Source organism: Tricharina praecox, assembly GCF_024521635.1.
Source record: "Tricharina praecox strain CBS 144465 chromosome Unknown BZA05scaffold_31, whole genome shotgun sequence".
In the NCBI taxonomy this organism is placed as follows: Eukaryota; Fungi; Ascomycota; class Pezizomycetes; order Pezizales; family Pyronemataceae; genus Tricharina; species Tricharina praecox.
The window spans coordinates 262,322-289,359 of record NW_026250433.1 but is presented as its reverse complement, the minus strand read 5'-3'; the positions used below and the strand labels follow the sequence as shown (position 1 = coordinate 289,359).

At 53.5% G+C, this 27,038-nt stretch overlaps 9 protein-coding genes across 9 annotated transcripts; 6 read left to right on the top strand and 3 right to left on the bottom strand.

The window, feature by feature from the left end:
* The first annotated feature begins 1,799 nt into the window (after nucleotides 1-1,799).
* Nucleotides 1,800-4,254, top strand: BZA05DRAFT_176906 (major facilitator superfamily domain-containing protein). Its single transcript, XM_051479267.1, has 4 exons — nucleotides 1,800-2,419; nucleotides 2,475-2,741; nucleotides 2,797-3,229; nucleotides 3,284-4,254. Exons 1-4 carry the CDS (start codon nucleotides 2,071-2,073, stop codon nucleotides 4,029-4,031), a joined length of 1,797 nt encoding a protein of 598 aa, XP_051335806.1. The 5' UTR covers nucleotides 1,800-2,070; the 3' UTR covers nucleotides 4,032-4,254.
* A 1,273-nt stretch (nucleotides 4,255-5,527) lies between these two features.
* BZA05DRAFT_343208 (RAM signaling pathway protein-domain-containing protein) lies at nucleotides 5,528-8,292 on the top strand (the record flags this gene model as incomplete). Its single annotated transcript, XM_051481075.1, has 5 exons — nucleotides 5,528-5,808; nucleotides 5,975-6,086; nucleotides 6,209-6,301; nucleotides 6,393-6,619; nucleotides 6,723-8,292. The coding sequence occupies 5 exons, from the start codon at nucleotides 5,528-5,530 to the stop codon at nucleotides 8,290-8,292; spliced, it is 2,283 nt and encodes a 760-aa protein (XP_051335805.1).
* A 1,229-nt stretch (nucleotides 8,293-9,521) lies between these two features.
* On the bottom strand, nucleotides 9,522-10,834 carry BZA05DRAFT_427273 (Mur ligase; the record flags this gene model as incomplete). Its single annotated transcript, XM_051486050.1, has 2 exons — nucleotides 9,522-9,588; nucleotides 9,639-10,834. The coding sequence occupies 2 exons, from the start codon at nucleotides 10,832-10,834 to the stop codon at nucleotides 9,522-9,524; spliced, it is 1,263 nt and encodes a 420-aa protein (XP_051335804.1).
* A 389-nt stretch (nucleotides 10,835-11,223) lies between these two features.
* Nucleotides 11,224-12,976, bottom strand: BZA05DRAFT_410094 (JAB1/Mov34/MPN/PAD-1 ubiquitin protease-domain-containing protein). The gene is made up of 6 exons (XM_051484857.1): nucleotides 12,646-12,976; nucleotides 12,431-12,580; nucleotides 12,277-12,356; nucleotides 11,970-12,217; nucleotides 11,776-11,912; nucleotides 11,224-11,723 (listed from the first exon to the last, which is right to left on the bottom strand). The coding sequence occupies exons 1-6, from the start codon at nucleotides 12,751-12,753 to the stop codon at nucleotides 11,451-11,453; spliced, it is 996 nt and encodes a 331-aa protein (XP_051335803.1). The 5' UTR covers nucleotides 12,754-12,976; the 3' UTR covers nucleotides 11,224-11,450.
* Nucleotides 12,977-13,055: 79 nt separating this feature from the next.
* Nucleotides 13,056-15,676, top strand: BZA05DRAFT_358903 (uncharacterized protein). Its single transcript, XM_051481456.1, has 2 exons — nucleotides 13,056-13,365; nucleotides 13,425-15,676. Exons 1-2 carry the CDS (start codon nucleotides 13,136-13,138, stop codon nucleotides 15,418-15,420), a joined length of 2,226 nt encoding a protein of 741 aa, XP_051335802.1. The 5' UTR covers nucleotides 13,056-13,135; the 3' UTR covers nucleotides 15,421-15,676.
* Nucleotides 15,677-15,736: 60 nt separating this feature from the next.
* On the top strand, nucleotides 15,737-16,792 carry BZA05DRAFT_410090 (Longin-like domain-containing protein). The gene is made up of 2 exons (XM_051484856.1): nucleotides 15,737-16,220; nucleotides 16,276-16,792. Exons 1-2 carry the CDS (start codon nucleotides 15,877-15,879, stop codon nucleotides 16,514-16,516), a joined length of 585 nt encoding a protein of 194 aa, XP_051335801.1. The 5' UTR covers nucleotides 15,737-15,876; the 3' UTR covers nucleotides 16,517-16,792.
* Nucleotides 16,793-17,023: 231 nt separating this feature from the next.
* BZA05DRAFT_410089 (pre-rRNA-processing protein PNO1) lies at nucleotides 17,024-18,361 on the top strand. The gene is made up of 3 exons (XM_051484855.1): nucleotides 17,024-17,264; nucleotides 17,318-17,460; nucleotides 17,515-18,361. Exons 1-3 carry the CDS (start codon nucleotides 17,192-17,194, stop codon nucleotides 18,070-18,072), a joined length of 774 nt encoding a protein of 257 aa, XP_051335800.1. The 5' UTR covers nucleotides 17,024-17,191; the 3' UTR covers nucleotides 18,073-18,361.
* A 60-nt stretch (nucleotides 18,362-18,421) lies between these two features.
* On the top strand, nucleotides 18,422-20,827 carry BZA05DRAFT_378919 (putative ubiquinone biosynthesis protein). The gene is made up of 6 exons (XM_051481873.1): nucleotides 18,422-19,102; nucleotides 19,153-19,239; nucleotides 19,307-19,720; nucleotides 19,773-19,876; nucleotides 19,931-20,413; nucleotides 20,466-20,827. Exons 1-6 carry the CDS (start codon nucleotides 18,801-18,803, stop codon nucleotides 20,807-20,809), a joined length of 1,734 nt encoding a protein of 577 aa, XP_051335799.1. The 5' UTR covers nucleotides 18,422-18,800; the 3' UTR covers nucleotides 20,810-20,827.
* A 487-nt stretch (nucleotides 20,828-21,314) lies between these two features.
* On the bottom strand, nucleotides 21,315-26,550 carry BZA05DRAFT_176588 (uncharacterized protein). Its single transcript, XM_051479265.1, has 10 exons — nucleotides 26,240-26,550; nucleotides 26,047-26,181; nucleotides 25,902-25,931; nucleotides 25,723-25,787; nucleotides 25,329-25,634; nucleotides 25,149-25,275; nucleotides 24,742-25,087; nucleotides 23,495-24,687; nucleotides 22,950-23,433; nucleotides 21,315-22,891 (listed from the first exon to the last, which is right to left on the bottom strand). Exons 1-10 carry the CDS (start codon nucleotides 26,432-26,434, stop codon nucleotides 21,495-21,497), a joined length of 4,278 nt encoding a protein of 1,425 aa, XP_051335798.1. The 5' UTR covers nucleotides 26,435-26,550; the 3' UTR covers nucleotides 21,315-21,494.
* Between the last annotated feature and the right edge of the window lie 488 nt (nucleotides 26,551-27,038).

Sequence of the window (27,038 nt, the reverse complement as noted above, 5' to 3'; positions counted from 1 at the left end):
AACGCTTTGTAGTAGTAGAAGCAGAGACATACGCCGGCGCATCTCATCCCATATCAACATCTCAATTGTCATCACCACCCAAAATCGCCCAAAATCGCCCGGGTCTTTTGGGGAGGGGAAGCTCCTGGAATTGGGTGCTGGTCTTAGGGGGGAAAACCTCGAAGAAAGAAAAAGCCATTAACTATCCCAAAGCCGTTGTACACATGGTGAATTGCACCTCAGATCTGTACCGGTAAGTGGATTACCATAATTCCAAGTCGGCAAACGTGTGGAGAGGAATAGGTACGGTGTACAGAAGTCACCGGCGAGTATCAACGGTGGCCAACGTACTTGATATCGATTGTCTGTGGCGCGGAACCGGGCCTGGAGACGCAACCGCTATTGGTTGATGCGCTGGTGCTATTCTCACAGCTGATGCGTTGGGGATTCGGGCAGTGTTGTAAGATGGGTTTCTCTGGTGTTTCAAAGGAGGCATCTGACACCCCCGGCCCCCAGAAGGGAAGAAATACTGGGTGTGGCAGTTGACCCAGATAACTACCCTGCCACCCATCAGATCGAAACACCCTGACCTTCGAGCGGTGATATTCGAGCGAGCGGTGTTTCGGGAACACGACCATCAAGTCCGGAGCCGAACTGCATGCTGGTAATGCCGGTATGCATTAAACTCGATTGGATTATGGTGCAACACGTCATGTATTATCACTCGAAGCCTTCATTCTTTTTTCAAACGATTCAAGCAAACGTCTGGAAGTCCTGGGGTTGGATAGAATACCTAGCCTATCGATCGGAAAGCTATAGACCCTCAATGGGACCTCAATGGGACTCATACTTTGTTGTGGGTACTCTACAAGAACCCATCTTGTCCGGGATCCTGACCGGTTGGTCGGGGTTTGTGGATAGTGCCAAGATTCTTTGAAGGACCCAGTGGGTAATCGTGATGTAACTGCGACAATGGTCACCCAACTCTCCCCAAGGTAAGGGAAGAGTGCTCACCGTACAGATATCCACCCTACCTATCAGGACGTTCGGGGCCAAAAGGTGTAGATAATTTCGCAGATTTCGAACTCACAGCGGACTTTGGGCAGCGAACCACATCCCAGTGTTCGCGGCTTCATACCTCGAGAGTGCTTGATTAGAATAAGGCTCTGACATCGATATCGCCTTGACGCCGTCGACACCTGGACCGCTGCAGAGCGTTTGTCTGCAGTTTCTTCCAGGGTGGACCCAAGCCCACCAGCACGAGACACAATGGCGAATTGACTCCCCAATCTGCGTCGAGTGCACGGCTTCAGCGGCAGATTCCTGAACTGTTGTCCGGGTAGGTATCCTACTGTCGTAGTACCTAATGCTTAGAGAGAGAGTTCGGAGTCCGTGCGATGGACTGATGGCTGACCCAGAGTGCGGCAGACCCCGGCATCGGTCTTCGCCCGCCATGTTCCGTTGGGAGCTATTCCAGCACCGTATGCGGTAGCGCAATCGTGAGCTCGCCGCTCGCATCAGGCATACTCACTCTGGATCTGTTAACCATTGCGGGAGGTCAACTGCGTCATCCGTGCAACATTGGTGACCGGGACTGAATGTATCACGGCAAGCGTGCTTCTGCCGATGTCCCGAGCAGCTCGGATACCTGTGGATGACAGGGGTAGTTATTGATCTTTAAGCAGAGCTGCTCCACTTCGCGCTGCCCATCGGAGATAAAACGACCAGCTGCCCTTTTGACTGCAGCCCGCAGGGAAAGGGACGTAAGCCATGCAGAGGACCGAGAACTCAATGGCCGCTGCACGTCGACCCGGCTCTATATATCCGCTGCGGAAGCGGCAATAGGCTTTATGTACGATAGATATGGCATGCGGCATGCCGGTATTTTGTCGACCACGCTGTGCCAAAATTTCATCCCTCCGCCACTGATCCAACCACATTATGTCATAATCGCCCACCGTATATAATAACTACTACTACATAACCGCCCCCTCTGGTTCACAGTGAAGTCACTGAGGTTGTGCAAATACCTACATCATCGAATAGGCACCGACTCTAGCCCAAAGCTTTGGCCAACTGTCATACATAGCAATGTCGAAATCCGAACCCTCTTCCTCGCAAGACATCGAGAAAGGCGGCCCACCCGACAAACATGATCCGCTCTCTCGATATCCAACATCTGCATCCACTGCTTCCTCTTCCTCCACCTCGGTCGTATCACGCCTGTCGCTATCACACCAGCGGACAGCGCCACCACGAGATTATGATGCCCATGACAGAGTGGTGTTGGAGCGACTTCGCACCGCTACAAGTATCTATGAGGCGACCGTCGGTAACGATTTGGATAAGCCGCGGTCGGGATCGGTTTTCGGACCGGTTTTCTCGCGGATAACTTCAAGACTGCCGGCAGAGGAATGGCCCGAGTTTGGCGGCGGGAAAGGTACGGGCCACTGATACCTATGATCCAACAGACAATATATTGACCATAGTTTTAGGCTATCCTCCATTACTCCCGGACCAAGCTTCTTATGTTGTGGATTTTACGGGCCCCGACGATCCAATGCACGGCCAAAACTGGCCACTCAAAAAGAAGCTCATCACAGCTATGGTGCTGGGCTTCACCACTTTCGTTGCTGCATGGGGCAGCTCCATCTTCTCGTCCGCAACAAGCGCCGTCAGCCTTCACTTTGGAGTCAGCACTGAAGTTTCAATACTCGGAATGTCGCTGTACGTGCTGGGGTTTGCCTTCGGTCCTCTGATCTGTATGTTCCCGTCTCATCCAAGAGATTATATATCAGCTGCTGATCCGTCATCCAGGGGCACCTTTCTCCGAACTCAAAGGCCGAAAGAAGCCAATCCTCTTGGGCATTTTCGGCTTCTCGATATTTCAGGTTGCCGTGGCAGTTGCAAAGGACATTCAGACGGTGTTGATAGCACGGTTCTTCGGTGGCGTATTCGCCAGTTGTCCCGTCACCCTTGTCGGTGCCGTCTTCGCAGATCTCTTCGCACAGGAGACACGAGGAACAGCTGTGGCAATGTTCTCGATGGCGGTATTCAGCGGCCCGCTGTTCGGCCCGATTGCTGGAGGATTCATCCTGCAGAACCAAGATCTGGGATGGAGATGGACTGAGTACATCACCGCTCTGATGGGCTTCCTTGCTCTTGGGCTTTGCCTCCTGTTCCTGGAGGAGACTTACCCACCGGTAATTCTGATTGAAAAAGCCGCGCACCTCCGGCGTATCACCAAGAAGTATGCGCATTTCCCCCCTTCACTTGATCTTTTCCTGAGCTGACATGAAAAAAGCTGGGGAATCCATGCCAAACAAGAAGAAGTCAGCGTCGACCTACCGACCCTCCTCGTCAAGAATTTCACCCGTCCCATTAAGCTCCTCTTCGCCGAGCCCATCATCTTCTTGATCTCCATCTACACCGCCTTTGTCTACTCGATCCTCTACCTTTTCCTCGTCTCGTACCCTATCGTCTTCGCCCAGGTCCGCGGCTGGAAGGGCGGCCTTGCGACTCTTCCCTTCATCGGCATGGTCCTCGGCATGGTCATGGGCGGAGGCTTAGTGATAGCATTCCAGCCGTGGACGACGCGGCGCGCCAACGCAGCCGGGCACGTTCTACCAGAGGACCGTCTGGTCCCTTGCATAATCGGCAGTATATTCTTCCCCATCGGGCTCTTTTGGTTCTCGTGGACGGGCGCGGACCCCAATATCCACTGGATCGTCCCCACACTCGGCGGCGTCCCGTTCGGCTTCGGAATCATCATCATCTTCCTGCAATGCCTGAACTACCTGATCGATGCGTACCTGAACTTCGCCGCCTCCGCCATCGCGGCGAATACTATCCTGCGGAGTGCGCTGGCCGCGGGCTTTCCGCTGTTTGGCAGGTTCATGTTTGAGCCTAAGCCGGAGGGTGCCCTGGGTGTCGGCTGGGCTGGGAGCTTGTTGGCGTTTTTGGCGGTGGCTATGATACCGATTCCCGTGTATTTCTTCCTTAATGGGGCGGCGATCAGGAAGAAGAGCAAGTGGGCGCCCACTGATAAGTAGTTGGGGTGCTTTATGATATCTACTGGTTATTTGGTTATTTGGTTATGTATGGTGTGCCTAGAGGGTGTAATGTAATTTTTTGAATAGGAGTACTGGGAAGGGCTTGGGTCTCTATTGGGCGTTTCGGAGTTTCACGAATCAGACTATAAAATTGCAAACATTTTTACTACAATCGATATTGGCTCGGTAGTTTAGCCAGCATTACAGGATAACGAGATCAATCCCATAACTACACGACTGCAGTCTGCAGGCAAGAATTATGTGATTACCTAAAGGACGGTCCGATTGTGGATCGTATCCCTCAAACCACCAAAACGGAGAGCAGGCCCGTGACTGTCGGCTTAAAGTCCGATCCTTCCGGTTGGTCAGACCATTATTATATCTAGAGTACTTTGGCCATCGCCGAGGAATTGGGTCTCCGCTTCTTATGACCGATGGCCGTCGTGTCTACGTCCACGTGATTTCAACGAGTGATGGCCGTGGGCCGATACTGGTGTCCTCGAATTCACTGTAAACTGGTATGTAAGTAAGCAAGCACTCAAGTATCACTGTACACTGGCATGATAATGTACTCTTACTCATGCCACCGATATCTAGCTTCAATCGGATCGTCTCCTTTGCACAGAAACGGAGCTCCAAGCCTAACGATTAGATGATCCGATAGAGATAGATATCGGCGAAATGAGTAGGTAGTACCAAGTACTTATTTGAGTACTTCTTACTTTGGTACATTAGGTACTTCTTTGTAGTCTTGCTTTTAGTGTAGAGGACAGGTTATTTTCCAGGTCTCCCGATGTACCAGCCGGGGTTGCTGCTCTTAAGTCTTAGTGGGCCCACGGCCGAACTGTCCGTCCACGGTCTCGTCGTGGATCTTCCAGACACGATCCTCTGTATAGTACCCGCAAAACGCACCAGAAAAAAATGTGGTGGTGGAGTGAAATATAACACAATGACCAGTGCCTACATAGGTCGAGAGCTATCTTCATTTGCCGGTTTTCGGACTGGCAGCGGGCCAAGTCGTCCATGCCATTGAGTGCCCGCCAGCAGCTACCAGAATGACCTCGCTTACTAAGTCCGGCCACCAGCTTGTCCCATTCGGAACTCTTCAGGCTCTCATGCCACTGCTGGAAATAGACCTTGGGTGATCACTGTTCACACCTCCGTCCGGCGCTTTCCCCGCCCGCTCACCACCAACGCCGCCCCGCCCCTGCCTAATTATCGCCAAGGGTGCGCATCGGTCCCCCCTACATACCGCGAAACGTTACCGTGTTCGAGTTCTTTGCCGTAATCTAGAGTACATAGAGCTCGTTCGCGAAGAGCATCTCGCTCCGAAGGACTTTACTATCCACTACATACGTGCTGAGCCTTGCCCGATGCACGACAACATTCTCCTCATCCTCGCTGAACGATATCAACATATTCTACTACTATAGTACAGCATCTAAAGAGTCCCCGAGCTCCTGCATCCCCTCCCACCCCGCACCCGCTTCGCCGCCATGTCCACTACTCCTCACCAGCAGCCACAGCTTCTCTCCGTGTCCGGCTCTCGAAACGGAAACGGTGCGCCGGCGCCCATAGATAATGCGACCTGTGTTTCGATCTTCGTCGGCTCTTTGGAGGATGCTCGCGAGAAGACGAGAGAGCTTCTGGCCAAGGCTGGCACGCCGACGGCAGAGAATGGAACCCTCAAGGCCGGCGTAACTCTGGATTTGAGCCACAAAAAGATCGCGAATATTCCTCTCGAGGTGTTGGAACTCATCAAAGACGAGATCGAGAGGTCAGTGCAGGCCCACAGCTGTCGCCCCTTCCTCCTCCCGTCCCTTAGAGCTTCCGACTCCTTTCCCTGCGGTTGCGCCTCCTGTGCGACACCGGAATGCTTAGCATGCGATTCTACGGGGGGGAAAAGACATCTGACAGCACTTGGAGTTGTGATCTCGTTGCAGACTCGCCCTCGCACACAATCAGCTTTCGTCGTTTCCGGACGAGTTTTCCAGCCTTGGTCGATTGCGTTACCTGAACCTGAGATCCAACTTTTTGAAGGAATTCCCCATAGCGGTGAGGACAACCCTGATCCTGCGCTCTCGCGTCCCTCTGGGGAACTGTGGACTCTCCCCCACCGGAAGGAGTCCGTGCTGGCTTCCTGATGCGGCTGAAATCTGACTGCCGGTACCCTACAGCTCACGCGATTGCCATCATTGGAGATCCTTGACGTGAGCCGTAATAGATTACGCGCATTGCCGCCAGATCTGGGGAATTTAATGAGCCTCAGGGTATGTACTCACTTATGCTTCCATTATTGCTACAATTGTGGCGCCAGTCGGAGTGAAGTTGCGTGGTTTCCAGATTGCTGACGGCCCATAGGTGCTCTCGATGTCGAAGAACAAGATCAACTCGCTCCCGACCTACATCGGTGACATGAACGAGCTCAAAATTCTGAAAGTCGACCACAATCCGATCACATTCCCGCCGCGAGAAATCTGGGACACCGAGGAAACTGACAGAGATGCGTGGCTGGACGGGGTCAAAAAGTTCCTGCGACAACACGCAGAACGCTCCAACTCCGCACAAGATTCCGAGTCCGGGTCGAGGTATATTCATTATTTGTCACTGCTGCGGCCAGGGGAGGGAGCGAATATTGCCGCCTTACCACCTTGGGACAGAAGGTGCTGACCTGTGTTGCGATTGACCCAGCAGCGACGACTCCTTCGACCCATCGTTCTCTCGCCGCATTCCAAGCTTTGCTTCCGACGCGACACTGGTCAACGAGTCTGAACTCTTCTCAACCCTCCGAACTCTCCGCCCTGCAAGACCGAACGGCTCCTCGGCAACCGGCGAGAACGCCCGAGCTAGGTCCCCTGTTCCTTCGGGAGTGCCAGGCCGAAAGAGATCTAAGCACCCAAGCAACTCGTCCATAAACGTATCTCCATCACCAGCAATGAACGGGATCGCGCAACAACGTCCTGACACCGCATCTTCCGCGTTACACCCAGTTTCTTCGCCACAGGTCGCCGAGCGACATCGGTCGAACAGCGAATCTACAGTCGGCAACACACGAGACCGGCGACGAGGAATGCCACCTCCACCACGTTCCAACACCGCCACCCGGACGAAGCCTATCTTTACGCCGCAAAGCTTAAGACCCGTCGACGAGAAGCCGTTCAAACACGCAAGAGGATATTCGCACGATTCCGCCATAGATGGAGGCCAGAGCAATGCACACGTGCCGTCGAGAAGTCCAACCGACACGGAACGACGACCTGGCCAGTACTTTCGTCGATTGTCTTCGTTGCCTGAGAACAAACGATCATCTCTCTCGTCCGCACGGGTTGGCGAAGCTGCAAGGGGGATTCTATATTCCATGTCGCAGCTACAGCAACCGATTGAGCAGTACATACAGTCAACTGGTGAGCCGGAGGGGCCCGAGAGCAAGGTTGGCCGTGCCCTATACAACAGCAAGATGCACGTGAGCTCGCTGGTCAGCGCGTTGGAAGCCTACGATACCAAGGACGACGAACCCGCGGTACAGAAGGTTATCGACGCTTGCCAGGCCTGCGTTGCTGCGTTTAGACAGGTGCTATCGATGCTGCAGTCGAGCTTGAAAGAGGCTGGATCAGTAACCACCGGGGAAAACATGCGTTACGCGAGAACTTTGATTCTGATCATTTACGGATCGTATGTCGAGATTCAATGCGCTTACGACATTCTCCGGCCATTGCTTCTCGCACAGGCGGTATCCGACGGGCCCAAAACTCGTTCCGCAAGTCTGACTTCTCGCCACCAACAAGCCGTTATGAACCAACACAATCGACAGAATACGAGCTCGAACAATTCAACCGCCGACTTCGGTTCATCCGGAATGACGATTCAACCTCTACTAGCAACACCCCGAAGCTTCGATGCCACTTTCACGATCCCTCCAACCCCCGGAATGCAGCCATGGACGACCAACTCTCAAAACTCGGACACTGGGTTCGACCAGGAGCAACAATTGTACCGCAAATTCCAGGCTGCAACTGCTGCCGCCCTGTCAACGCTTCCTTTGATCGACCGAGAGATAAAGTCTGCGGGCACTCAGAACTTGCAACCGCCAGTCGCACTGAAACTTCGAGAGGTTTCGTCGCTGTGTATGTCTGGGTGTGAAGCGGCGAGAAGGTTGACGCAGGTGCGGTGGGATGCGGTCCAGGAAGGAGATCAGACTGAAAGAAAGAAGTTTTGGGATGATACGAATAAGTTTACACAGGTATTATATTCTGAAGTATAGATGCGGAGGTCACAGCTAACTTGGTAATTCAGCTCATCATTAGCATCGCTGAGTTGATCAAATCGGTCACCCAGGAGTACACCTTTCCTAAACGCACGCTGGCTGCCATGGGGACTGTGCTCCGTCCAACGAAGGAGCTCTTCATTCTGATGAATGACTCTGCACTTCGTTTCGCCGCGGAACCTATGACGGCTGGACTAGTGAGCCCGTATGCTCATACGTTCTCATTCCAGTCTATGACTGCACCTCATTCTCACATGATGCCTGCCACTCCACTCTCTGCAGCTCTTGGGCCAGCGGCACAAGCTACGATGCCTCAGCTGATGCACCAGCAGACGATGTCTCAGCTGGGAGGATACAGTGGCGCGAGCAGTCGCTCGGGCACACTTTTGAGCAACTTCACACCTACGATGTCGAGCGCTGGTGCGGAGGTAGGGGTGAATTTCCCTGGAAATGGCAGTTTCAGCAATCCTCTCTCCCGATCAGTGATGAAGTCGAACTAGGAGCTTGAATTTTCCCGTGTGTTTCGTCGGAGTTTGGGGGCTCGTCTTGCTTGATTTTGCTTTATCTGCGTACATTTCACTTTCACTCTGGGCTATACTGTGGTCATTTGGTTTCGCTCTTGCTCTTCTTCTGCGTGCTTGCTTTCTCTCTCGTTATAAGCTTGCTATGTACTTGCTTTCCTTACGGAGTCGGTGTTCTTCTTCCCTTCACACCTGTGGCTTTTATCACACTTTAACTACATCTGCTATAGTTGTTCTTTTCTTTTCTTTCTTTCCTCGACATATTTTTGCCCCCTATTCGATTACCCATCGGCGGCAAGACTCCTTATATCGGTCATGATGAGTTTTTTTTCCCCCGGCTTATTGATCTGCTACCTGCGTACTTGTGGGGCTTTGCTATGATTGTGGCTGTAGTGTTTGGCGTTTAGTGGACTGTGGAAACTGGGGGATATAGAATTGGGATTTATTCATGTAGTGCCAGTACCGTAATGCACTTTATTGATAGGTGCCTATGGTGGTTCGAGAATAGAGGGGGCGGCCGGCCTCAATGCTCGGACTCATCGTTCTGGTGATATTGTTGGTTTCCACTCATCGAGGTTTCGGAGTCGAGAATCCACACAATAGCGACTTCTCATAGGCATTCGGAGGCTACATGTCTGGTCCGGAAAGACCGTGATTCCGTATGACTGTCTATATACACTTCTATCCTCCGCAATCCTGATGCTCCTATGCCGTGACCTGGTCCTCGGTTTCCCTGCCGCGCAAATATCGATGCAAGTCCCCCACCAAATATCTGCAATCCGTATCAGCACAACTCCCCTAAAGCAATCGGAAACCACGCACAAGCTACCAGCCACCACCACAGCCGCGCCCTCCTCCTTCGCTTTCCTGCACGCCGACCTAACGGCCTCCACGCAGTCCTCGACCTCCATCTTCTCCTGCTTCACACACTCCGCGATATCACTAGTCTGCACAGCCGTAATCCACGGCATCCCATCAACCTTACCAAACCTCGTAGCCACGACCGCATCACCCTCAGCCACCAACTCCTCCACCATGCCAGCCACATCTTTCCCCTTCGTGACCGCCAAAACCCACCACACTTTCCTCCCAGCTCTAACATGGCCATCCAAGTACTTCCTTAGCTCCCGTTGCGCCTGCGGATTATGTGCGCCGTCGACCAGCACCTTCCCACCACCCGGAAACTCCAGGTGTTCCAGCCGCCCAGGCCACTTCGTATTCGCCACTGCGGCGACAATCCCCCGTCCCGTCAACTGCGGGAACCGCGGAGCGATGGCCGAGAGCGCATTGACCGCGCAGGCGAGGTTATGCGGCTGGAAAGCGCCCGGCAGCAGCTTCGGGAACCGCAGAGTCCCAAAGGCGGGTGTAGTGATCGTACACCCCTCCCGCGCATCCGCCTCCATCTCAGGCGCAGCGAGCACCACCTCACCACCTTCCGCCCTCGCAACCACGCCGCGCACCACCTCCACGACGTCCGCGGGATTATCCGCATCAACAACCAACGGCACCCCGCGCTTCGTGATCCCCGCCTTCTCGCCCGCTATAGCCGCCAGCGTACCCCCCAGGAACCCCTGATGATCCAGCCCGACCCTTGTGACGACACTAACGAGCACATTCTCGGGCCTTAGGGCATTCGTTGCGTCCTGGCGGCCGCCCAGGCCGACCTCCACCACACCAACCTGCACGCCCGCACGCGTAAACACCTCGAAGGCAGTAGCAGTCAGGAGCTCGAACTCTGTTGCGTGCAGACGCAGGCGGGCGTTGGTTTCGAGCACGGCGTTTTCCGCGGCGACGAACGTAGCCCGCGCGATCGGCGCGTTGTTGATGCTGATGCAGTCCCAGCGGTCGATTAGGTGCGGGCTGGTGAAGCGGCCGACGAGCAGCCCCGCGGCCGTGAGCGACGTGGAGAGGTACGCGCACACCGAGCCTTTGCCGTTGGTGCCGGCGACGTGGATCGCGCTCCACGGGAGCGTCGGCGGGAGCAGTTGCGTTATCCGCTTGAGCGTGAGGTCGATCATGGTTGTGGGTTGGGCGGAAGTTGCCGTGGTGGGGTAAGGTTGGGAGCCGGGGATCTACATATGGGTGGCTTTGGCGGTTCAAGGGGGATGCAAAATGACAACTTCCATATTCCATGCAGTTGTGGACAGTCTAGTTATTATTTATGTGCTTACTCGATTGGGTCTTCAATTTAGAAGGATTACAGATCTAGGGAAAATCCTCACTCATCAACCATCTAACCAAGGAATGCCTCTTTTCGGAGAGACTGGCCTCATCGTGGATTACTCGGTAAACCTACTTTACTGCAGCAGACACCTACTCAGGTACTTGGGTAGGAACGTCATCGCCAACCAAAACTGTAAGGAGGCTTTCTCCGTCCTCTACTCTATCCAGCTACAAGGAAAGGGTGTCGTGGATTAGGTAGTTTATTGTAAGGAAACGAACAATTCATGTATTGTATGTAAAAGAACCCGCTCCTCAAACTCCCCGAACCTTCCTAGGAACGAAATATCGAGCATACCTGGTCCCCCGTCGTCGTTCCTCACAAAATAGCCACCCAGAAAGTCGAAAAAAGTTGCTCGCTTCAGTATCCAATGTCCCATTTCCATTCCCCTCCTTTTTTGACATTTCATGCGCTTATTTGGTTGTCGTCGTCGTGGTCGTCGTCGCCGGCACAGGCGCAGGCGTCACCGCGGCAAGTGGGTCCTTGGGACCGAAGTTGTATGTCGCCAACCGTCCGGAAAGATCAATTTGTGTACGGATGGTGTTGGCAAGGTAGGAAACCATGAGAACGTCCTGGATGTGGGAGTTGAACATTCTCTCGACGTCGGCGGCGTTCACTTTGGGAGCCAGGCTGAGGGTGTTCATCAAGAACTTTCCGATGGCGACGGAAGCAGGAGCGTCACCCTTCTGCAGACGGGTATTAGCGAAATCACCATGCGAGCTAAGCTGAAACACAAACAATGACTTTTGAGACATAGTCGCTCACGCGGTCAAGCATGCCGATCACATCTTCGATAGCCTTCTCCAGAGCGCCAATGTCGGTCATGATGGGGATATTCCGATCCTCGTTGTTCTTCGCGCTAGAGATCAACTCCACTACACTCCGTTAGTTTGAGGATATTCAAAGGCGGCAGGAATCCGGGGCGCCCGTACGTCCACTCTTCTCCGACTCGGCATACCGAATCTCATGGGGAACCGGTACGAAGAGACAGCTGTCGGCAATGCGGTCGGGATTCACTCCGACGGCGGAAGAGATGTAGGTCTTGATCGCAATGTCCTCGCCGGGCTTGGTGGAAATGGTGAGGTGGACGGCGGGGTGGGGGAAAGTTCCCTCGCCGTTAGAGGCATAGAAGTTCTGGATCAAGGCAGAGAATGTGTTGAGCTCTGGCGAAGTCGCGTACCTAATACCATGGATAAGTGAACTGTAGGTTGACTAGTAGTAGTCGGAGATGCTAGTTACCAGCCCACAAGCACCTCCCGGGGGTTCGCCTTGAGGTGGAGACCCAACATGGTCTTGTGGTACTCCATGTCGACCTCAACCTGGAGTCACGCAGGGCTGTATCAGCAACTCGCCCCACATTGCTTTCTTCCACATCACCTCCATATTCACACACCTGCTCCTGCGACTCGTTGTGTCCAACGCCGAAGCAGTTCCTGATCTCGACTTCCGTTCCATCATCACTCCTCACACCCAGCAGAGTTCCAATCACACGCTCCTGGTCCATGTTCCGTCGCAGGGAGTGATCAAGGATCGAAAAGAGAGCCTATTGATACCCCGCCAACAAATCAGCACCATCGGTGGGTAACGAGTGATAGCAGGTAGTCGGACCTGGGTGTGTATCGTGACATTGAGGGGCGCGGTAGTAGCGTGCGCGTGGGGAACCGGGACCGTGGGGAGAGGTCGGGCAAGGTGCATGTAGGAAGCTTGGTCAGCCATGGTGATGACTTGATGGCGTCGGAGATGAAAGGGATCTGTCGTGCGGAGGGACGGGACGAGGAGTTAATTCGGGGAACAGCGTCGGCTGGGTCGAATCGTCGGGTGGTTAGGATGGCGAGGGTATGTGGTAGGGCTCGTTTGTTGCTCGGCAGTAATCCGTGTATGTCCTCGTTCGTCGTCGCAGCTGCGTCTCACCCTCCCACTTCAAAGTTTACTGAATTCTTTCTTTCGTTTTCAGTGAAATCTTGGCACCCCGCAGGGCAAAACCCTTTCACCCCGCCACCAACTGAGCCGCATCTATCCCTGCCCATTCTAAGAAAAGTTTCCGCAGAGCCCCAAGCAGCGCGACGATCACGACAAAAACCAAACAGCATCGCATATCATGTCAGGACAAGCACGAGGCCGCGGACGAAGCACATTTCGTGGAGCAGGTGGAGGTGGAGGTCGTGGAGGTGGTGCGCCCCGTGGAAGAGGTAGTGCGCCTCGTGGAAGAGGTGGTGCGCCTCGTGGAAGAGGCGGCGCGCCCGGTGGAAGAGGTGGAATTCGAGGAAGCGGACGGGGACGAGGACGGGGACGGGGAGGAGCCCCAAAATTCGACAATCGGCCCAAAAGGTTACTGCAGACGCGCCAACTGTCGCTTGCCATCTTCCTTGTGCTGACATTTTCCCAAGAGAACATGATTCAATTGCCGCAGACGATGCCCCGAGCGACGACTCCGAAGACGACGATGGATCCGTGCAGTCAGATGTCGAATCAGAAGCCGAGTCGGAAGACGAGAAAACTACAACTACAGTCAAGCCATATAATGCGCTCCTTGAGTCTCTAGTCGCTAGCAAATCCAGAGAGGACAAACACAAGTCGAAGCGCCGAAAGACTGCTACGGAAGAACTGGTAATCGAGGATGTGGACTCAGATGTGGATGCTGTGGTGGAAGAGGAGGCAGCGGAAGGCGCGGAGGAAGAAGCGGAGGACGATATTGACAGCGAGGACGAGGACACATCAGATCCCTTTGAAACACATTTTGCCAACCCATCACCCGACTATCTCAAGAGAGTCGATTTGGCAAAGAAGGGACAGTGGACAAGTAATAAGCTACAGATACCGGGAATCGGAAGGGCCATACACACAACGCCTTCCGAATCCGAACCGTCTACGTCAAGGAAATTCGAGGGCATCAAGTCCCTACCTCTCAAGCAGCGCCTAGTCGCTTCGTTCGGAGAAGTCAATGGGGAGCTGACGCCAATTCAGAAAGCATTCTCTCCATACATCTTTTCGCACCAAGACGTGCTCTTCGCCGGAAGAACAGTATCAAATGCGGACGAGTTACGAAGGCTTTACTGTATCCACGCATTGAACCATGTCTGGAAGACACGGGACCGTGTGATTAAGGACAATACGAAGCTCTCTCATGGCGGTGACAGTGGACTTGAGCTCCGGGATCAAGGTTTTACACGCCCCAAAATCCTCTTTATCCTTCCCACCCGTCACTCTTGTGCGCGGGTGGTGGACACTCTTGTATCGCTGGTTGGTGCGGAACAGCAGGAAAACAAGAAGCGCTTTACCGATACCTTCGTAGTCTCCCCAGACGAAGACCGCCTCAATGAATCCAAGCCTCTGGACTTCAAGGAACTCTTCAGCGGCAACCACGACGATCTTTTCCGTGTGGGTGTCAAGTTCACCCGGAAAACCATCAAATTCTTCAGCCAGTTTTATAACTCCGACATCATTCTCGCCTCTCCCCTCGGCCTCCGTCTCGCCATCGGGGATGAGGGAGACAAGAAGCGGGACTTCGACTTTCTCTCCTCCATCGAGCTCGTAATTGTCGATCAAGCCGATTCTCTCCTCCAGCAAAATTGGGACCATGTCGGGCACGTTTTCCAACACCTCAACCTCATCCCCACAGAGGCTCACGGCTGTGATTTTGGCCGCGTCCGTAACTGGTATCTCGACTCGAATGCTCGCTACTTCAGGCAGTCGCTCGTCTTCAGCGCCCACGGTTCGCCCGAGCTCAACGCTCTTTTCAACCAGCACATGACCAACATCGCCGGTCGTCTGAAAACACAGCCCGAGTACGAGGGTGTGATCACGGATCTGGGCGGTCTCCAGGTCAGGCAAACATTCGTCCGCTATGAATCGTCAAACCCGGTAGCAGACCCCAATGCACGCTTTAAGTTCTTTAAAACGGCGTTTGTTCCTACGATCACGCGCAAGGTTGCCCAGGGATCCAACGGAGTGCTCATCTTTATCGCTTCGTACTTTGACTTTGTCCGTGTGCGCAACTTCTTCGACACGCTCGATATCTCCTTCGGTGCCATTTCCGAGGAGACACCGGTTGCCGATGTTTCCAGAGCGCGTTCCCACTTCTTGTCTGGGCGTTTCCCGATTCTTCTCTATACCGGCCGTGCGCACCACTTTAGGCGGTACGAGATCCGTGGAGTGAAGGAAGTGGTGTTCTACAGTTTACCGGATAATCAGACGTTTTACCGGGAGGTTGTTGGCGGCTTCTTGACGAGGAGTGTTGGCGAGGGACGTATTGAGGGCAGCAGATGCAAGGCTCGCGTCTTGTTCTCCAAGTGGGATGCTATGAGGCTCGAGCGTGTGGTTGGCTCGCAGAGGGTCCGGACAATGTGTAATGATGTGAGTGGGGATACATTTGAATTTATATAGTGCAAGAGTCTGCTATCTACCTATTTGCTTTTGTGTACATACCATATCTATTGATACTAGAAGCTTCTCGGCGCTCTTTGTGCACCTCCTTATTCTCGCTCTGAACTATGGTTTCTTTTTATATTTGGTAGGTTTATGGGGCAGGCACGATATGACCAAGAGGTATCGGATGTATTCTCTGATCAGATGGAATTGGCCATTTGTATTATATAAATGAATTATGATTTGTCCGAGATTGTTGACAGCCTCAGCAAAGGTGTCAAAGACGTGTATAATAGAGGGTTGTAGTTGAGCAGGTATGCTAACTGATAGCTGACACATGCAACGCTGTCGATCTGGTTGCTTCCCAGAGCTCTCCGCGACACAACCAGTTACCAGTTCCGCTAAATCCACCGCCCCTCCACCGCCCCTCCACCCCCCACCACTGAATACTTACTCACCTATATATCCTTCACCATGGCTCCGCACCTTTCTCTGTTCTCCGTCAACGCGCTACTAATCCTCTCAACCGACGGCACGCGCATCCTCGCCAAATACTACTACCCGCCGCACACCTCGAGCACAATAGCGACATCCTCGAACCCTTACCCGACCCTGAAGGAGCAAAAGGCCTTCGAGAAGGGGCTGATAGAGAAGACGGCCAAGTCGACCGCCGACATCATCCTATACGACGGCCATGTCGTCGTATTTAAGGCCGAAAGCGATGTGATGCTGTACATCGTCGGCGGCATGGACGAGAACGAGATGATGCTCTACCAGGTGGTGCTGGCGCTGAGGGATACGCTGCAGATTTTGTTGAAGTGAGTTTGAGCTATGCAGGCACGTACGGGAATGATGGAATTGAAACGTCTTTAGAAACTCTACCGACAAGCGAACGATCATCGAAAACTACGATCTTGTCGCACTGGCGATCGAGGAGATTGTGGATGATGGTGTGATACTGGAGACAGATCCGGGAGCAATTGTGCAGAGGGTCTCAAGGCCGCCGCAACACGATATCCAGGTCAGCGGCATTGACTTGTCTGAGAAGGGACTGTTGAATGCGTGGGAGTTTGGAAAGAAACAGCTGGCGGAACGGTTGAGACAGGGTCTGTGAGTGAGAGGTTGGGTTGGGTGTGTATCGCACAACAGCGGGGGTTACGGATGTGGGGTTATGATAGAGCGATCGCTTGAGTTGGTTTCAATTGATCGGTCATGGCTGCACGAAAGCTTCAGGATGTGGAACTTGTTGAAACCTCGCACTGCCCAGTGTTCATGGGCGCCCTTGGGACCGACCGAATGGATGTCGGCTGTACGCCTGTAGTCGCCAAGTTCATCAAGCAAATCGCGTTCGCGGCTACGGAGTTGCTATATTTAGTGAGGAATAATGGGGAGGAAACGCGCAAATCCAGGTGAGCTGGACCGACGATCCTGAATTGTCCCCAGGGCTAGAACGTGCGCATATGTAAGTTGGCAGCGAGGGCTGAAATATTGTGCGGAAGACAGACTGTCAAGCTCGATTTTAGGTATCACACGGCTCTGACCTGGCCCTGTCGGTGACTGGAAGTATTTTGAAATTGAAACCTTATCATAATGCCAGCGAACAGTGACTCGAAAAATAAACCCTATGTATATCCACGGACCATTAAAGTCAAGATCGAGTGACAACTCGTGAAACTTATCGCTATCAGATGGGTTTTCAATTTTGTGGTGGGATACCATAAACTCCCCACACAACTTTTCGCTTCTAGCTCTCCACCATCCCACCTTTCACCAACGAAAAACGAAAAAAATGCCTGCACCAACTGCCCTACAGAAGCCCGCGCCCGTGGAGATCGAGGATGTCTCTATCCCGGACCACTCAGGTTTGAAGCACATCTTCCCTTGCGGCAGAGAAGCGTCTGACCACGGTTCGCAGCCGACGATGAAATGATCATGATCGAGACCGCCATGCCGTCGCTCGAGACCGGAGGAGTCAACCCTGTTAACCAAGTACAACAGGATGCTGTTTTGCAGATTGACGAGGAGGGGCGGCCGCGCTTTGCGCCTGCTCAGAAGACGGTACGCCCTATACCTTGGTCCTGAGGCGAACTTAGATTCTGACACGGTGCGCAGAAAGGAGCAGTCACCCAAGAGAGCCGGAAGGTACCCATCCCGCCACACCGAATGACGCCTCTCAAAGCCGCCTGGCCGAAGATGTTCCCGCCACTCGTCGAGCACCTTCTCTTGCAGGTGCGCATGAACCTCAAGGACAAGGCGGTTGAGCTACGGACGTCGAAGAAGACGGTAGACACCGGTGCGCTGCAGAAGGGTGCGGATTTCGTCAAGGCGTTCTCGCTAGGCTTCGATGTCGACGATGCGATCGCGCTACTGCGTCTAGATGATCTGTACATCGAGACATTCGAGATCAAGGATGTCAAGACGCTGACCGGAGAGCATTTGGCGCGTGCGATCGGTCGTATCGCTGGAAAGGACGGAAAGACCAAGTTCGCGATCGAGAATACCACAAAAACCCGTATCGTGCTGGCCGATCAGAAGATTCACATTCTTGGCGGTTTCCAGAATATCAGGATGGCCAGGACTTCGGTCGTCAACCTGATTCTCGGAAGTCCCCCCGGAAAGGTGTATGGTAACCTGAGGAATGTGGCGGCTAGGCAGAAGGAGAGGTTTTAGACATCTGGGTGTGGTTGTTTGACGGCACAAAAGTTTTATCTGGTGTTTTTGGGTTTGACTTATTGTTTTTTTTTGTGGGGAGGAAATGGTCTACGAACGGCGTCTTTGGGATTATCTTGCTTGCGCGCTCTGCATGGTGGCAGATACAAGATGAAGAGGTTACATGAGAGCAGTATGCAAATCGTCACGAGAGTTCGAGTGTGATGTCTGGTGGCCGGCAAAAGGTGACTTCGTGTGAGGGCCACTCTGGCCCGACAAAAGCAAAGTGTCTTCCGGGAGTGCTGTCAATATTCCGCTCTTCCCTCTATGGAGCCACCAGTAGAGTACCTATCATCGTCATTGTTACCGGCATCTCTCAACAAAGAGTCCTTACTCGAGGATGTATGTAATCGGACGCAGACGAGACGGAAAGAAGAGCCCAGAAAGGCAATGCCGAATGCCAGTCCATGAGATAATATCTTGGCCCCCAGACGAGACCCCGACTCAACAAGTTGCGGCTCAGGTGCCAGCAATTTCTCAATGGGGTCTAGTAAAGCCTTTCGCCAAAAAGTTGAGGAGCTGTCTGTCTTTCCTTGGATTCCTCTACAAGAGTCCCTTTAACCACACCTACCATCGGCCTAGATATCTATTCATCTGGCTGTCTCATCTGTCTGTGTGTACTGCCGCCCACCTATATAATCCGCCGTCCTTCCAATTCTCACCCCTCTCGGCTGCATGTCCACACGCCCATGATGCGCCTCCTAGGTCCTCTCTCCCGAACACTTCTCCCACGTGCCACCACCTCCGCCACGACAACAACTCCGTGGATCTGCAAAAGATGCATATCGTCGACGATTCCGCGACGGTTTCCGAGCACCGTTCTACAAACCAGCTCTAGAACGAAGAGCCGGCGGAGAGCGATTCTGTTGGCGGTTGTGGGCACGGGAGTGGTGGGTGCCTCTGCGGTGGGATGGATGGATGGGAAGCACTACTTGAATGCTACGGAAAGAGCGTTACGAGTGGCTAAAACGCTATTTCTCAACATACAAGAGTAGGCATTGCTGTGTCGCTTCGAAGGGGTGTGTGCTGACGGGGGGATAGTTACCGGTCGACGTTGAAGCTCCTCGAGGATGATCCGGCGGATACGAACGGACTACTATCGGCGTGTCATATACGGTGTGCGAAAAGGTTGGTCTATCCAAATACGGAGACGTCGGAGGTAAAGGGGCGGTGGTGGGCTGATTCGGGCTTGCAGAACGTACGTCGTGCTCGAGAAGAACGGGAGTGTTTTCGTCAAGCTTGGACAGCATCTAGCGGCAATGGGATATCTTCTGCCGGAGGAATGGACGACTATGTTTATCCCGCTGCAGGATCGCTGCCCTGTCAGCAGCATGGAGAGCATCCGGAAGATGATCTTGGACGACACTGGGCAGACGGTTGAGGAGCTGTTTGAGACCTTTGATCCGGTGCCCCTTGGAGCTGCGTCGTTGGCGCAGGTGCACCGGGCGACGGTAAAGGGCGGGAGAGAGGTCGCTGTAAAGCTGCAGCACCCTGCGCTCGCTGAATGGATCCCGCTCGATATGGCATTGACGAAATTTACCTTCACAAACATCAAATACTTCTTCCCCGAATACCCGTTGACCTGGTTGAGCGATGAGATGGAAGCTTCGTAGGTTTTGCAGCCTCCTCTCAATTACTACATGTGTTCTAAGTGTGCATAGTTTACCCCAGGAGCTTGACTTCTCGCTCGAGGCCGAGAACATCAAACGGGTACGAGAATACTTTGGTCGTGTGGCGCCGGATCTTCCCTTGGTTGTTCCCGATGGTAGGATACTCTCGGTGTAATTGCTGGTAGTACCAATAGCTGACACAATTACAGTCCTCTGGGCGAGGCCTCGGCTCCTGGTGATGGAGTACATCCCCGGCAAACGTCTCGACGACCTCGAGTACCTCGACAAGAACAACATCTGCCGAGACGAAGTCTCTGCTTCTCTCGCGCGGATATTCAACGAGATGATCTTCGGCAGCGGCGCACCTCTTCATTGCGACCCTCACGGAGGAAACCTTGCGATCCGCGTTAACAACGACCGTCGTAAGCCGACCAACTTTGACATCATCCTTTACGACCACGGACTGTACCGGGACATCCCACAGGACCTCAGACGGAGCTATGCAAAGCTGTGGTTGGCGGTGATTGACTCGGATGTGCCCAAGATGAAGCGGTATGCGGAGGAGGTCGCGGGTGTCACCGAGGAACAGTTTCCATTGTTTGCCAGTGCCATCACCGGGAGGGATTATATTGCTCTGACTAAGGGAGTGGCGACGCAAAGGGACGAGGACGAGAAGAAGGTTATCACCGAAGGTATGCTGACCTTCCTTGTATGTTTGTAATTGATGCTAACCACCGACTCTAGCTCTGACCGACGGCCTCCTCGCCCAACTCGTCCAGCTTCTCGCCAATGTCCCCAGCGTGATCCTACTGATTCTCAAAACCAACGACCTAACCCGCTCCCTAGACGAGAACCTGCAGACCGGCAAGGGCCCCGAGCGAACATTCTTGATCATGGCACGGTACTGCGCGCGCGCCGTCTACGAGGAGACACTCGAGGGCATCAATGCCCACGGTGGAATCCTTGGCAATGGCAACCTCATCCGCTGGATTGGTGCGGTATGGTACTATTGGCGAGTAGAGCTGAAGCTCAAGACATTTGAGAGCTTGTTGTTCTGGAAGGGCCTACTGGGGATTGAGTCGGCGTAGGCCAGTGCCGCGGGGGGGGGGGGGGGGGGGGGGGGGGCTGTATATAGTGGTCCAGATGGATGATGGCTTCTGTTTTCCTTTCTGTTTTCGATTCTTACCCGATTTCAACATTATGGGTGGATAATGTCCCATGTTTCTTTCAACATAGCGCTTTTATTGTTTCTTGTTTAGATTCCTTTTCTTTTTGTTCACCACAATGTTGTATGAAATAGAGTAGATGTGTGCGGTGGGTGTAGTTAGAGATATGCGAACCGATACCACAAGCTACGCTTTCTCCCATGTTACAGTCACTCGTGCTTGCATATAAGATGGCATTCTCATTCATTTGATCTCATCTGATCATCTCTGTCTTCATCGCCCCATCGCCTGCCTGCCTGCCGTTCTATGCCCTCGTATCGTGTCATCCCCATCCCCCTCCCAATTGAAACGAAACACCCTTCATACACGTCACGCCGAAAGGAAACGTAGGAAAAAAAACGCACCCATGACAAACAGAACGAAGCCAAGGAAACACACAGTAATGAGGATATAGAGAAAGAAAAAGAAAAGAAAAGGTGAAGCGTATACAAGAGTAGCACACTCATCCCATCTCACCCCCGCCTCTTTCGTCCTGCCATCTGTTCATGCCAGACCAGTCCGATAAACAACCCCCTCCCAAAGCCAACTTGAAGCAAAGACAGTGTCTTCATCGTTCCGCCCAGTCCTTCAGGTTCAGTTCTTGCCCAGCAGTAGCACTATTAATCGCTGCGGCGGCGGCACTAACCCGGTGCCTTCTCGGCACGTAATTGTTAGCAGCGCGGTACCGTCCGTTGACGCCGCCCGAACTGGGGCTATGGCTCAGGCCGTTGCTGGTGGTGTCGAGGCTGCTGCTGCTGCTAGCGGTTTGCAGCGGCGATGAAGGGAGCACCCCGCTTCCGCTCGAGGAGTGGCGAAGGCCGAGCACGCTGTGGCTATTCCTCAGGCGTAGCCGCGAGATCTGGGGCGTGCCTGGCTGAGGTGTTCTAGATCCCGCGGAGGAGGCGGAGGATACGCTGTTGAGACCGCTGCTGCTGTTGCTGCGGTTGCTACGTGTGCTTCCTGGACGCCCGAGTGCCATGTCGAGTGATGCATTGGTGTCCCACAGGTTGGAGACATGGCGGCGGTTGCTCTGTACGGCGGATGCTGAAGGGACACTGCTGCCGACGCCCGAGGCGTGGGATTGCCGGCGGCGGGGGAGGTGGATGCTGTGGCCCTTGGCACGCTCGTTGCAGGCTTTGACGAGCTCGCTAGCCATGTTGCGGACTAGCACTGCGGGGTCGCGCTCGGAGACGCGGTGCACGATCGGGTACATGCCGTATTCTCGGATTAATGCCTCTTTCTGCTCGCTGGCGTCGCAGATAGTGGTCAGGATTTTAAGGAGGTTGAGTCGGACCACAGCCTTGTTGTGGCCGAGCTTCTGGACGATGCGAGCAAAGAACTCGCGGCGGCCGACGGCGTGGGCGATCGGTGGGCTTAGACGGAGGAGTTTCTGCAGGGGCTCGAGAGTATTCTCAAAGGCGTTTGTCTTCGACGTGGTAAAGCACCTCACAAGCGCATCGATGGACGACGGGCTCTGAAGCTTCTCTTCCACCCGTGCGGTCTCCTCTTGTAGCCACACAAAGATAGCATCGAGAGCAGTAACCTGCCAGTACGGATCCAAAAGGAGGGAAATGTAGAACTCCAATCCCTTGTTCTGCCACAGCAGTCTGCGGCACCTCTTTCCGGAATGCGCCATGTCGCACAGAATAGGAAGTGCAAACTCCTTGAGCGGCCGTTCTGTCTGGACAATACTCTGCAAGACTGGAATGATTCCATTCATAGCAGCCTCTTCTTGCCGGGACTTGCTAAGCCTACAAAGGTTGTACATGGTATTTAATACCTGGTTCGAAATCTCCTTGAAGTGTGCTGCCGTCCGGCTTCTGTCCAGTAGTTCTGTTAGAACTTCGATCGCATTCGAGTTCTGTAATGTTTCTAGCGTTGACGACAGCATGGAGAGGTTCTTGATGAACTTGAGCATGACCACCTGGTGAGCAGGAGCCATTCGTTCCAGATCCTTCAGCACTCCTGGAAATCCGGACTCATCAGCAAACACCAATTGGAGGGGCAGCTGAAAAGGACTTACGCTTCAGAACAATGCGATCAGCAACCATCTCCTTGACATGATTTTCCGCCTGCGAAAAGAGGTAGAAGATATTGACAACGCGCTCGACACACAGGTCCGACAGTTCTCCATCCTCGTCGAGCAGATGGCTCAGCACGATCGAGAGGGGCTGCAGAACTGAACTCCTCGAGAATATTCGACAAAAGTCATTCTTCGGAGTGGGGCCTTGCATTTCGAAAACACTCCATATCCCATTGACACCGATCAGTACAAGGTCTTTCTGGGCCTCGTAGTCCTCCTCCAAAAATTCCACCAGAACATTCAATCCACCGCAACTGACAAACATTTGCAGCGTGAGGATCGAAGTCTGGTACATCTGGCGTACGAAAGCTGCGGCCTCCAGTCGGATGTGTGGATGGTACTTCTTCGAAGCAAATTTGGTGATGATGGGAATTCCGCCTACGAAACACAGATTCTCTTGCACCTCAACGTCGTCGAATATGAGCTGCGAACGAACATCAGTACACATGCCAAATCTCAAGGTACATAAACTAGTCAATACTCACAGCATTGACAATCTTGAGAAGCTTCAGGATAACGTCTGCGGTCTGGCACGTCTCGAGCACCTCCAGAATCGGCAGCATTCCGTGGGCACTGATGACATTATCCTTAGTCTCGGGCGAATCCAACAAGATTTCCATGAGTTGTGAAGATATTTCCTCGAGGTCCTCCTCCACTTGGGTGGTCTTCAGGGAGCTAACAAGACTATCGATTTGTGAGCACAATCTCGCGTACTTGTCTCTCGCGATATTTGCGTCCAAGTCCATCTCGTCGAACCCCTCCTCCAACTCCGCAAATGGGTCGTCCTCATCCGCTTCATCCCCCAGCCACGAATTGTTCGAGAGTTTGCTGTTGAGCATCAAACTCTTCTGGTCGTCGCCGCCGCTGGTTTCCGAGGCCGCTTCATCCGTATTGCCTTCATCTCCCCCAAAGATATCCGAATAGTCCTCTTCCCCGTCTGTTTCCGCAAACCGTTGAATCTCCAGTGTTGACCGTGTCCTCCGCATCCTGTGTGTCTCCTTCTCCGTATCTCCAAACGCTGCCGGTAATCGTCTCAAGCTTCCTCCGTTTTGTGAGGATGTGGTTGAGCGCGGCAAGCTGTTTTTGAGGTCGGATGGGTGAAACAGTCGAGGACTGAGCGATGCATCCTTCATCATCAGATCCACCTTCTTTTCAAAAGAAGACTCATTGAATGAGAAATCCGAGTAGTCCTCAAAGGCGTCCTCCCGGAATGCTGACGACGGACGTTGTATTGCTGATACGGTCCGCGTGGAAGGCAAGATGAACTTCTTCTTCTGCTTCAGGACCCTATGCTTCGGCGGAGATCCCTCCGGCGTGGGGAAAGAACCAGAATTTCTCGAGATCGGTAAGTCTGGAATATCAATGCCGTGTTCGGGTTCGCTTTGCCGGCGTGGCTGCGAGTATGGTCGTATTGTCTGCATTGGATCGTCCTCCTCAAAGGCTTTCTTAAGCGGACTCCGCGGAGGATTGGCCGTCCCACATCTGACGGTTAGGTCGCCTTCAAAGTTATCGTCCCAGCTCTCGTTCGCCCCATCATTCGTTGCGAAAGATTTAAGCCGTTCGGCAGACGCTAAGGACCTAACCCGAGGCTGCATTGCTGGCTTGCGAGGGAACTGGAGGATACTCGGAGAGATAACAGACACAGACGCAAAATCATCGTCCCAATTGTCGTCATCGTCTAGGCACGTCAGTCAAGTTGAACCGTGAACGAGTGCCAGGAAGATGCCATTACCTGCGGATTCAGGGGACATAAAAGCTTCCGTGTTGGGCCGTGACCTTGGGAGAGCCAAAGGGCCCTTGCCGGGGGCTGACGAGAACTCGCCACCAAGTCGCCGTTGGCTGGGACTTATGGATTGCCTGGGTGGTCTCTTTGACGAGCTAGTATTTGGCGATCTCAATGCCTCGTTCCATTTCTGGACACTCTTCACTGCTTCATCGTAATTCGTTGTAGAGGAAGCCCGCACAACTGAATCGATTCTCTTTGCATTGACTATCCACGGATGTTTGAGTAGTTTCCGTGCGGAGACGCGAAGATTTGGATCTTTCTGGAAGCACTGCATCAAGAAATCCCGACAAGCCTAGATGGAGTAACACATTCAGCCATGTGTGGTGCACCCGGTTGCCCACAATTCTACGTACCGGCGATACACCTTCCGGTAATGGCGGATGGTCATCATTGACTATTCGGAACAATGCTTGCATGGACGCCAGCTTGTAGTACGGCGGTTTACCCTCAAGAAGTTCTATGACTGTACATCCTACACTCCTTTTTCTCTCGTTAGATCAGCTTCCTTCGTCTTCCGGAGGTGCGCTGCTTACCAGATATCAGATGCCGTGGACGCTCCCGCAAGCTCGATTACCTCGGGAGCCATCCAGTACGGCGTTCCGACAACCGAAGAGTCGCTGAGTCCGGTAGCCCTCGTAGCAACACCGAAGTCCGCTAATTTCACCAGCCCCTCTTTCGTAGTCAAGATATTTGCACCTTTGATATCACGGTGGATAACACCCTGATCGTGCAGGTACAGCAAGCCGTGTAGGACCTGCGTCAAGTAGATTCCCACCAGGTTCTCGGGGAACTTTCCAAAGTTCTTACAAATGCTGTGGAGGGAGCCATTTTCGCAGTACCTATTTCGTGCGCGGTCAGCATATGGCTATGCCTCCTCCTCCTTCTACTCCTGTATATGCCGTAGCGCTCGGAAGTGGGGAGTGGTACTCCAAAATAATGTAGAGAGAATCCGCCGTTTTCGAGTAACCATGGTATTGCACAATGTTCTGATGCTACAACACGACAAGAAGGGGTTGTCCTGTCAGCACGGTCCTTCTTCCTCTTCCTCTTCCTCGTCCCCTTCCTCGGCTCGGCTGAATTGACCCGCCGGTAACGACCGTACGTACATTAAGGTTCTTGAGTAGATCGATCTCGAGCTATTGGCGAGATGGTGAAGCGAGACACCCGAAAGTCAGAAATAGTCCCTCATACACAACCAACCGAACAACAACACCCACACAAAGTGCAGAACGGAGGGCCCCAGGAACGCACCATAATCACACGCAGTTCACTTTTCGGCAAGTCCGACAGTCGCACTTGTTTCACCGCAACCGTCTGCCCAGTTCCCCAATTGAGTGCCCGATAAACCGATCCGAACGCTCCCTTCCCGAGGCAATCTCCTAGAGTCTCGACTCGAGCGTCAGTACCTCCTCACCCCTCCACTCGCTGGAGAGGACCGACATACATAGTCCGGCAATGCCGACGCCAACGACGATGACGACGGAGTTGAAGTCGAAGGCTGGTCATTTTCGTGGGAGGAATGCGTCGAGTGTGATGTTCCTGGGCGGCTCACACTCCCGGCCCGGCTGGCGGGCCGATTCGATGGTGTCCGGGGTCGATCGCTCGGTCGTGCTTGTAAGGGAGTATAGGCTGGCATCATATGTATATAATAGGTCTCGGCTTCCTACCAGCAGTGGAATTGTTGAGGTGATGGTGGGAGAGAAAGACGAAGCGAGAGCGATGGAGAGAGCAGCGGCAGAGCAACCCGTTCAACGAACCCGCGCAAATGTGTCTGAGGGAACAAGAGATGATCGTATCGTCATTGCAGGCCCCGGGAAAAACTGCGGCGGTAGCTCAATTCCCTCCCAGGCTTATTGTAGAAATGTTGCCGAATGAACTCCCGGAGTTGTTCGTGTCTGACGGCTCAGGCTTGCGACTGCTTGTTGTTGTTGCTACTGTTGCTGCTTGCAGATGCGGCTCCGCTCGACCAGCTAGTGTGGGACCAGCTTCAAGCTCTCGATCGCTCCGCTCGTCTTGCACACTCCGCCACAACCCTTCTAGAATCCGATATCGCCGAGTGAGGAGGTCCAGCGGCGTCGAGCGGCTGCCGATTTGCACTAAAGATTTCTGCGACGGCGGGATGGTGTCGAGTGTCGGTGTCGGTGTGTGTGCGGAAGAGGTCGTCGATAGAGTAATGGGCAGAAAAAGGCGTAACTAAGGAACAATAATATTGGCTGGCTGGCCTGTGCCGCTAAGGGGCGGGG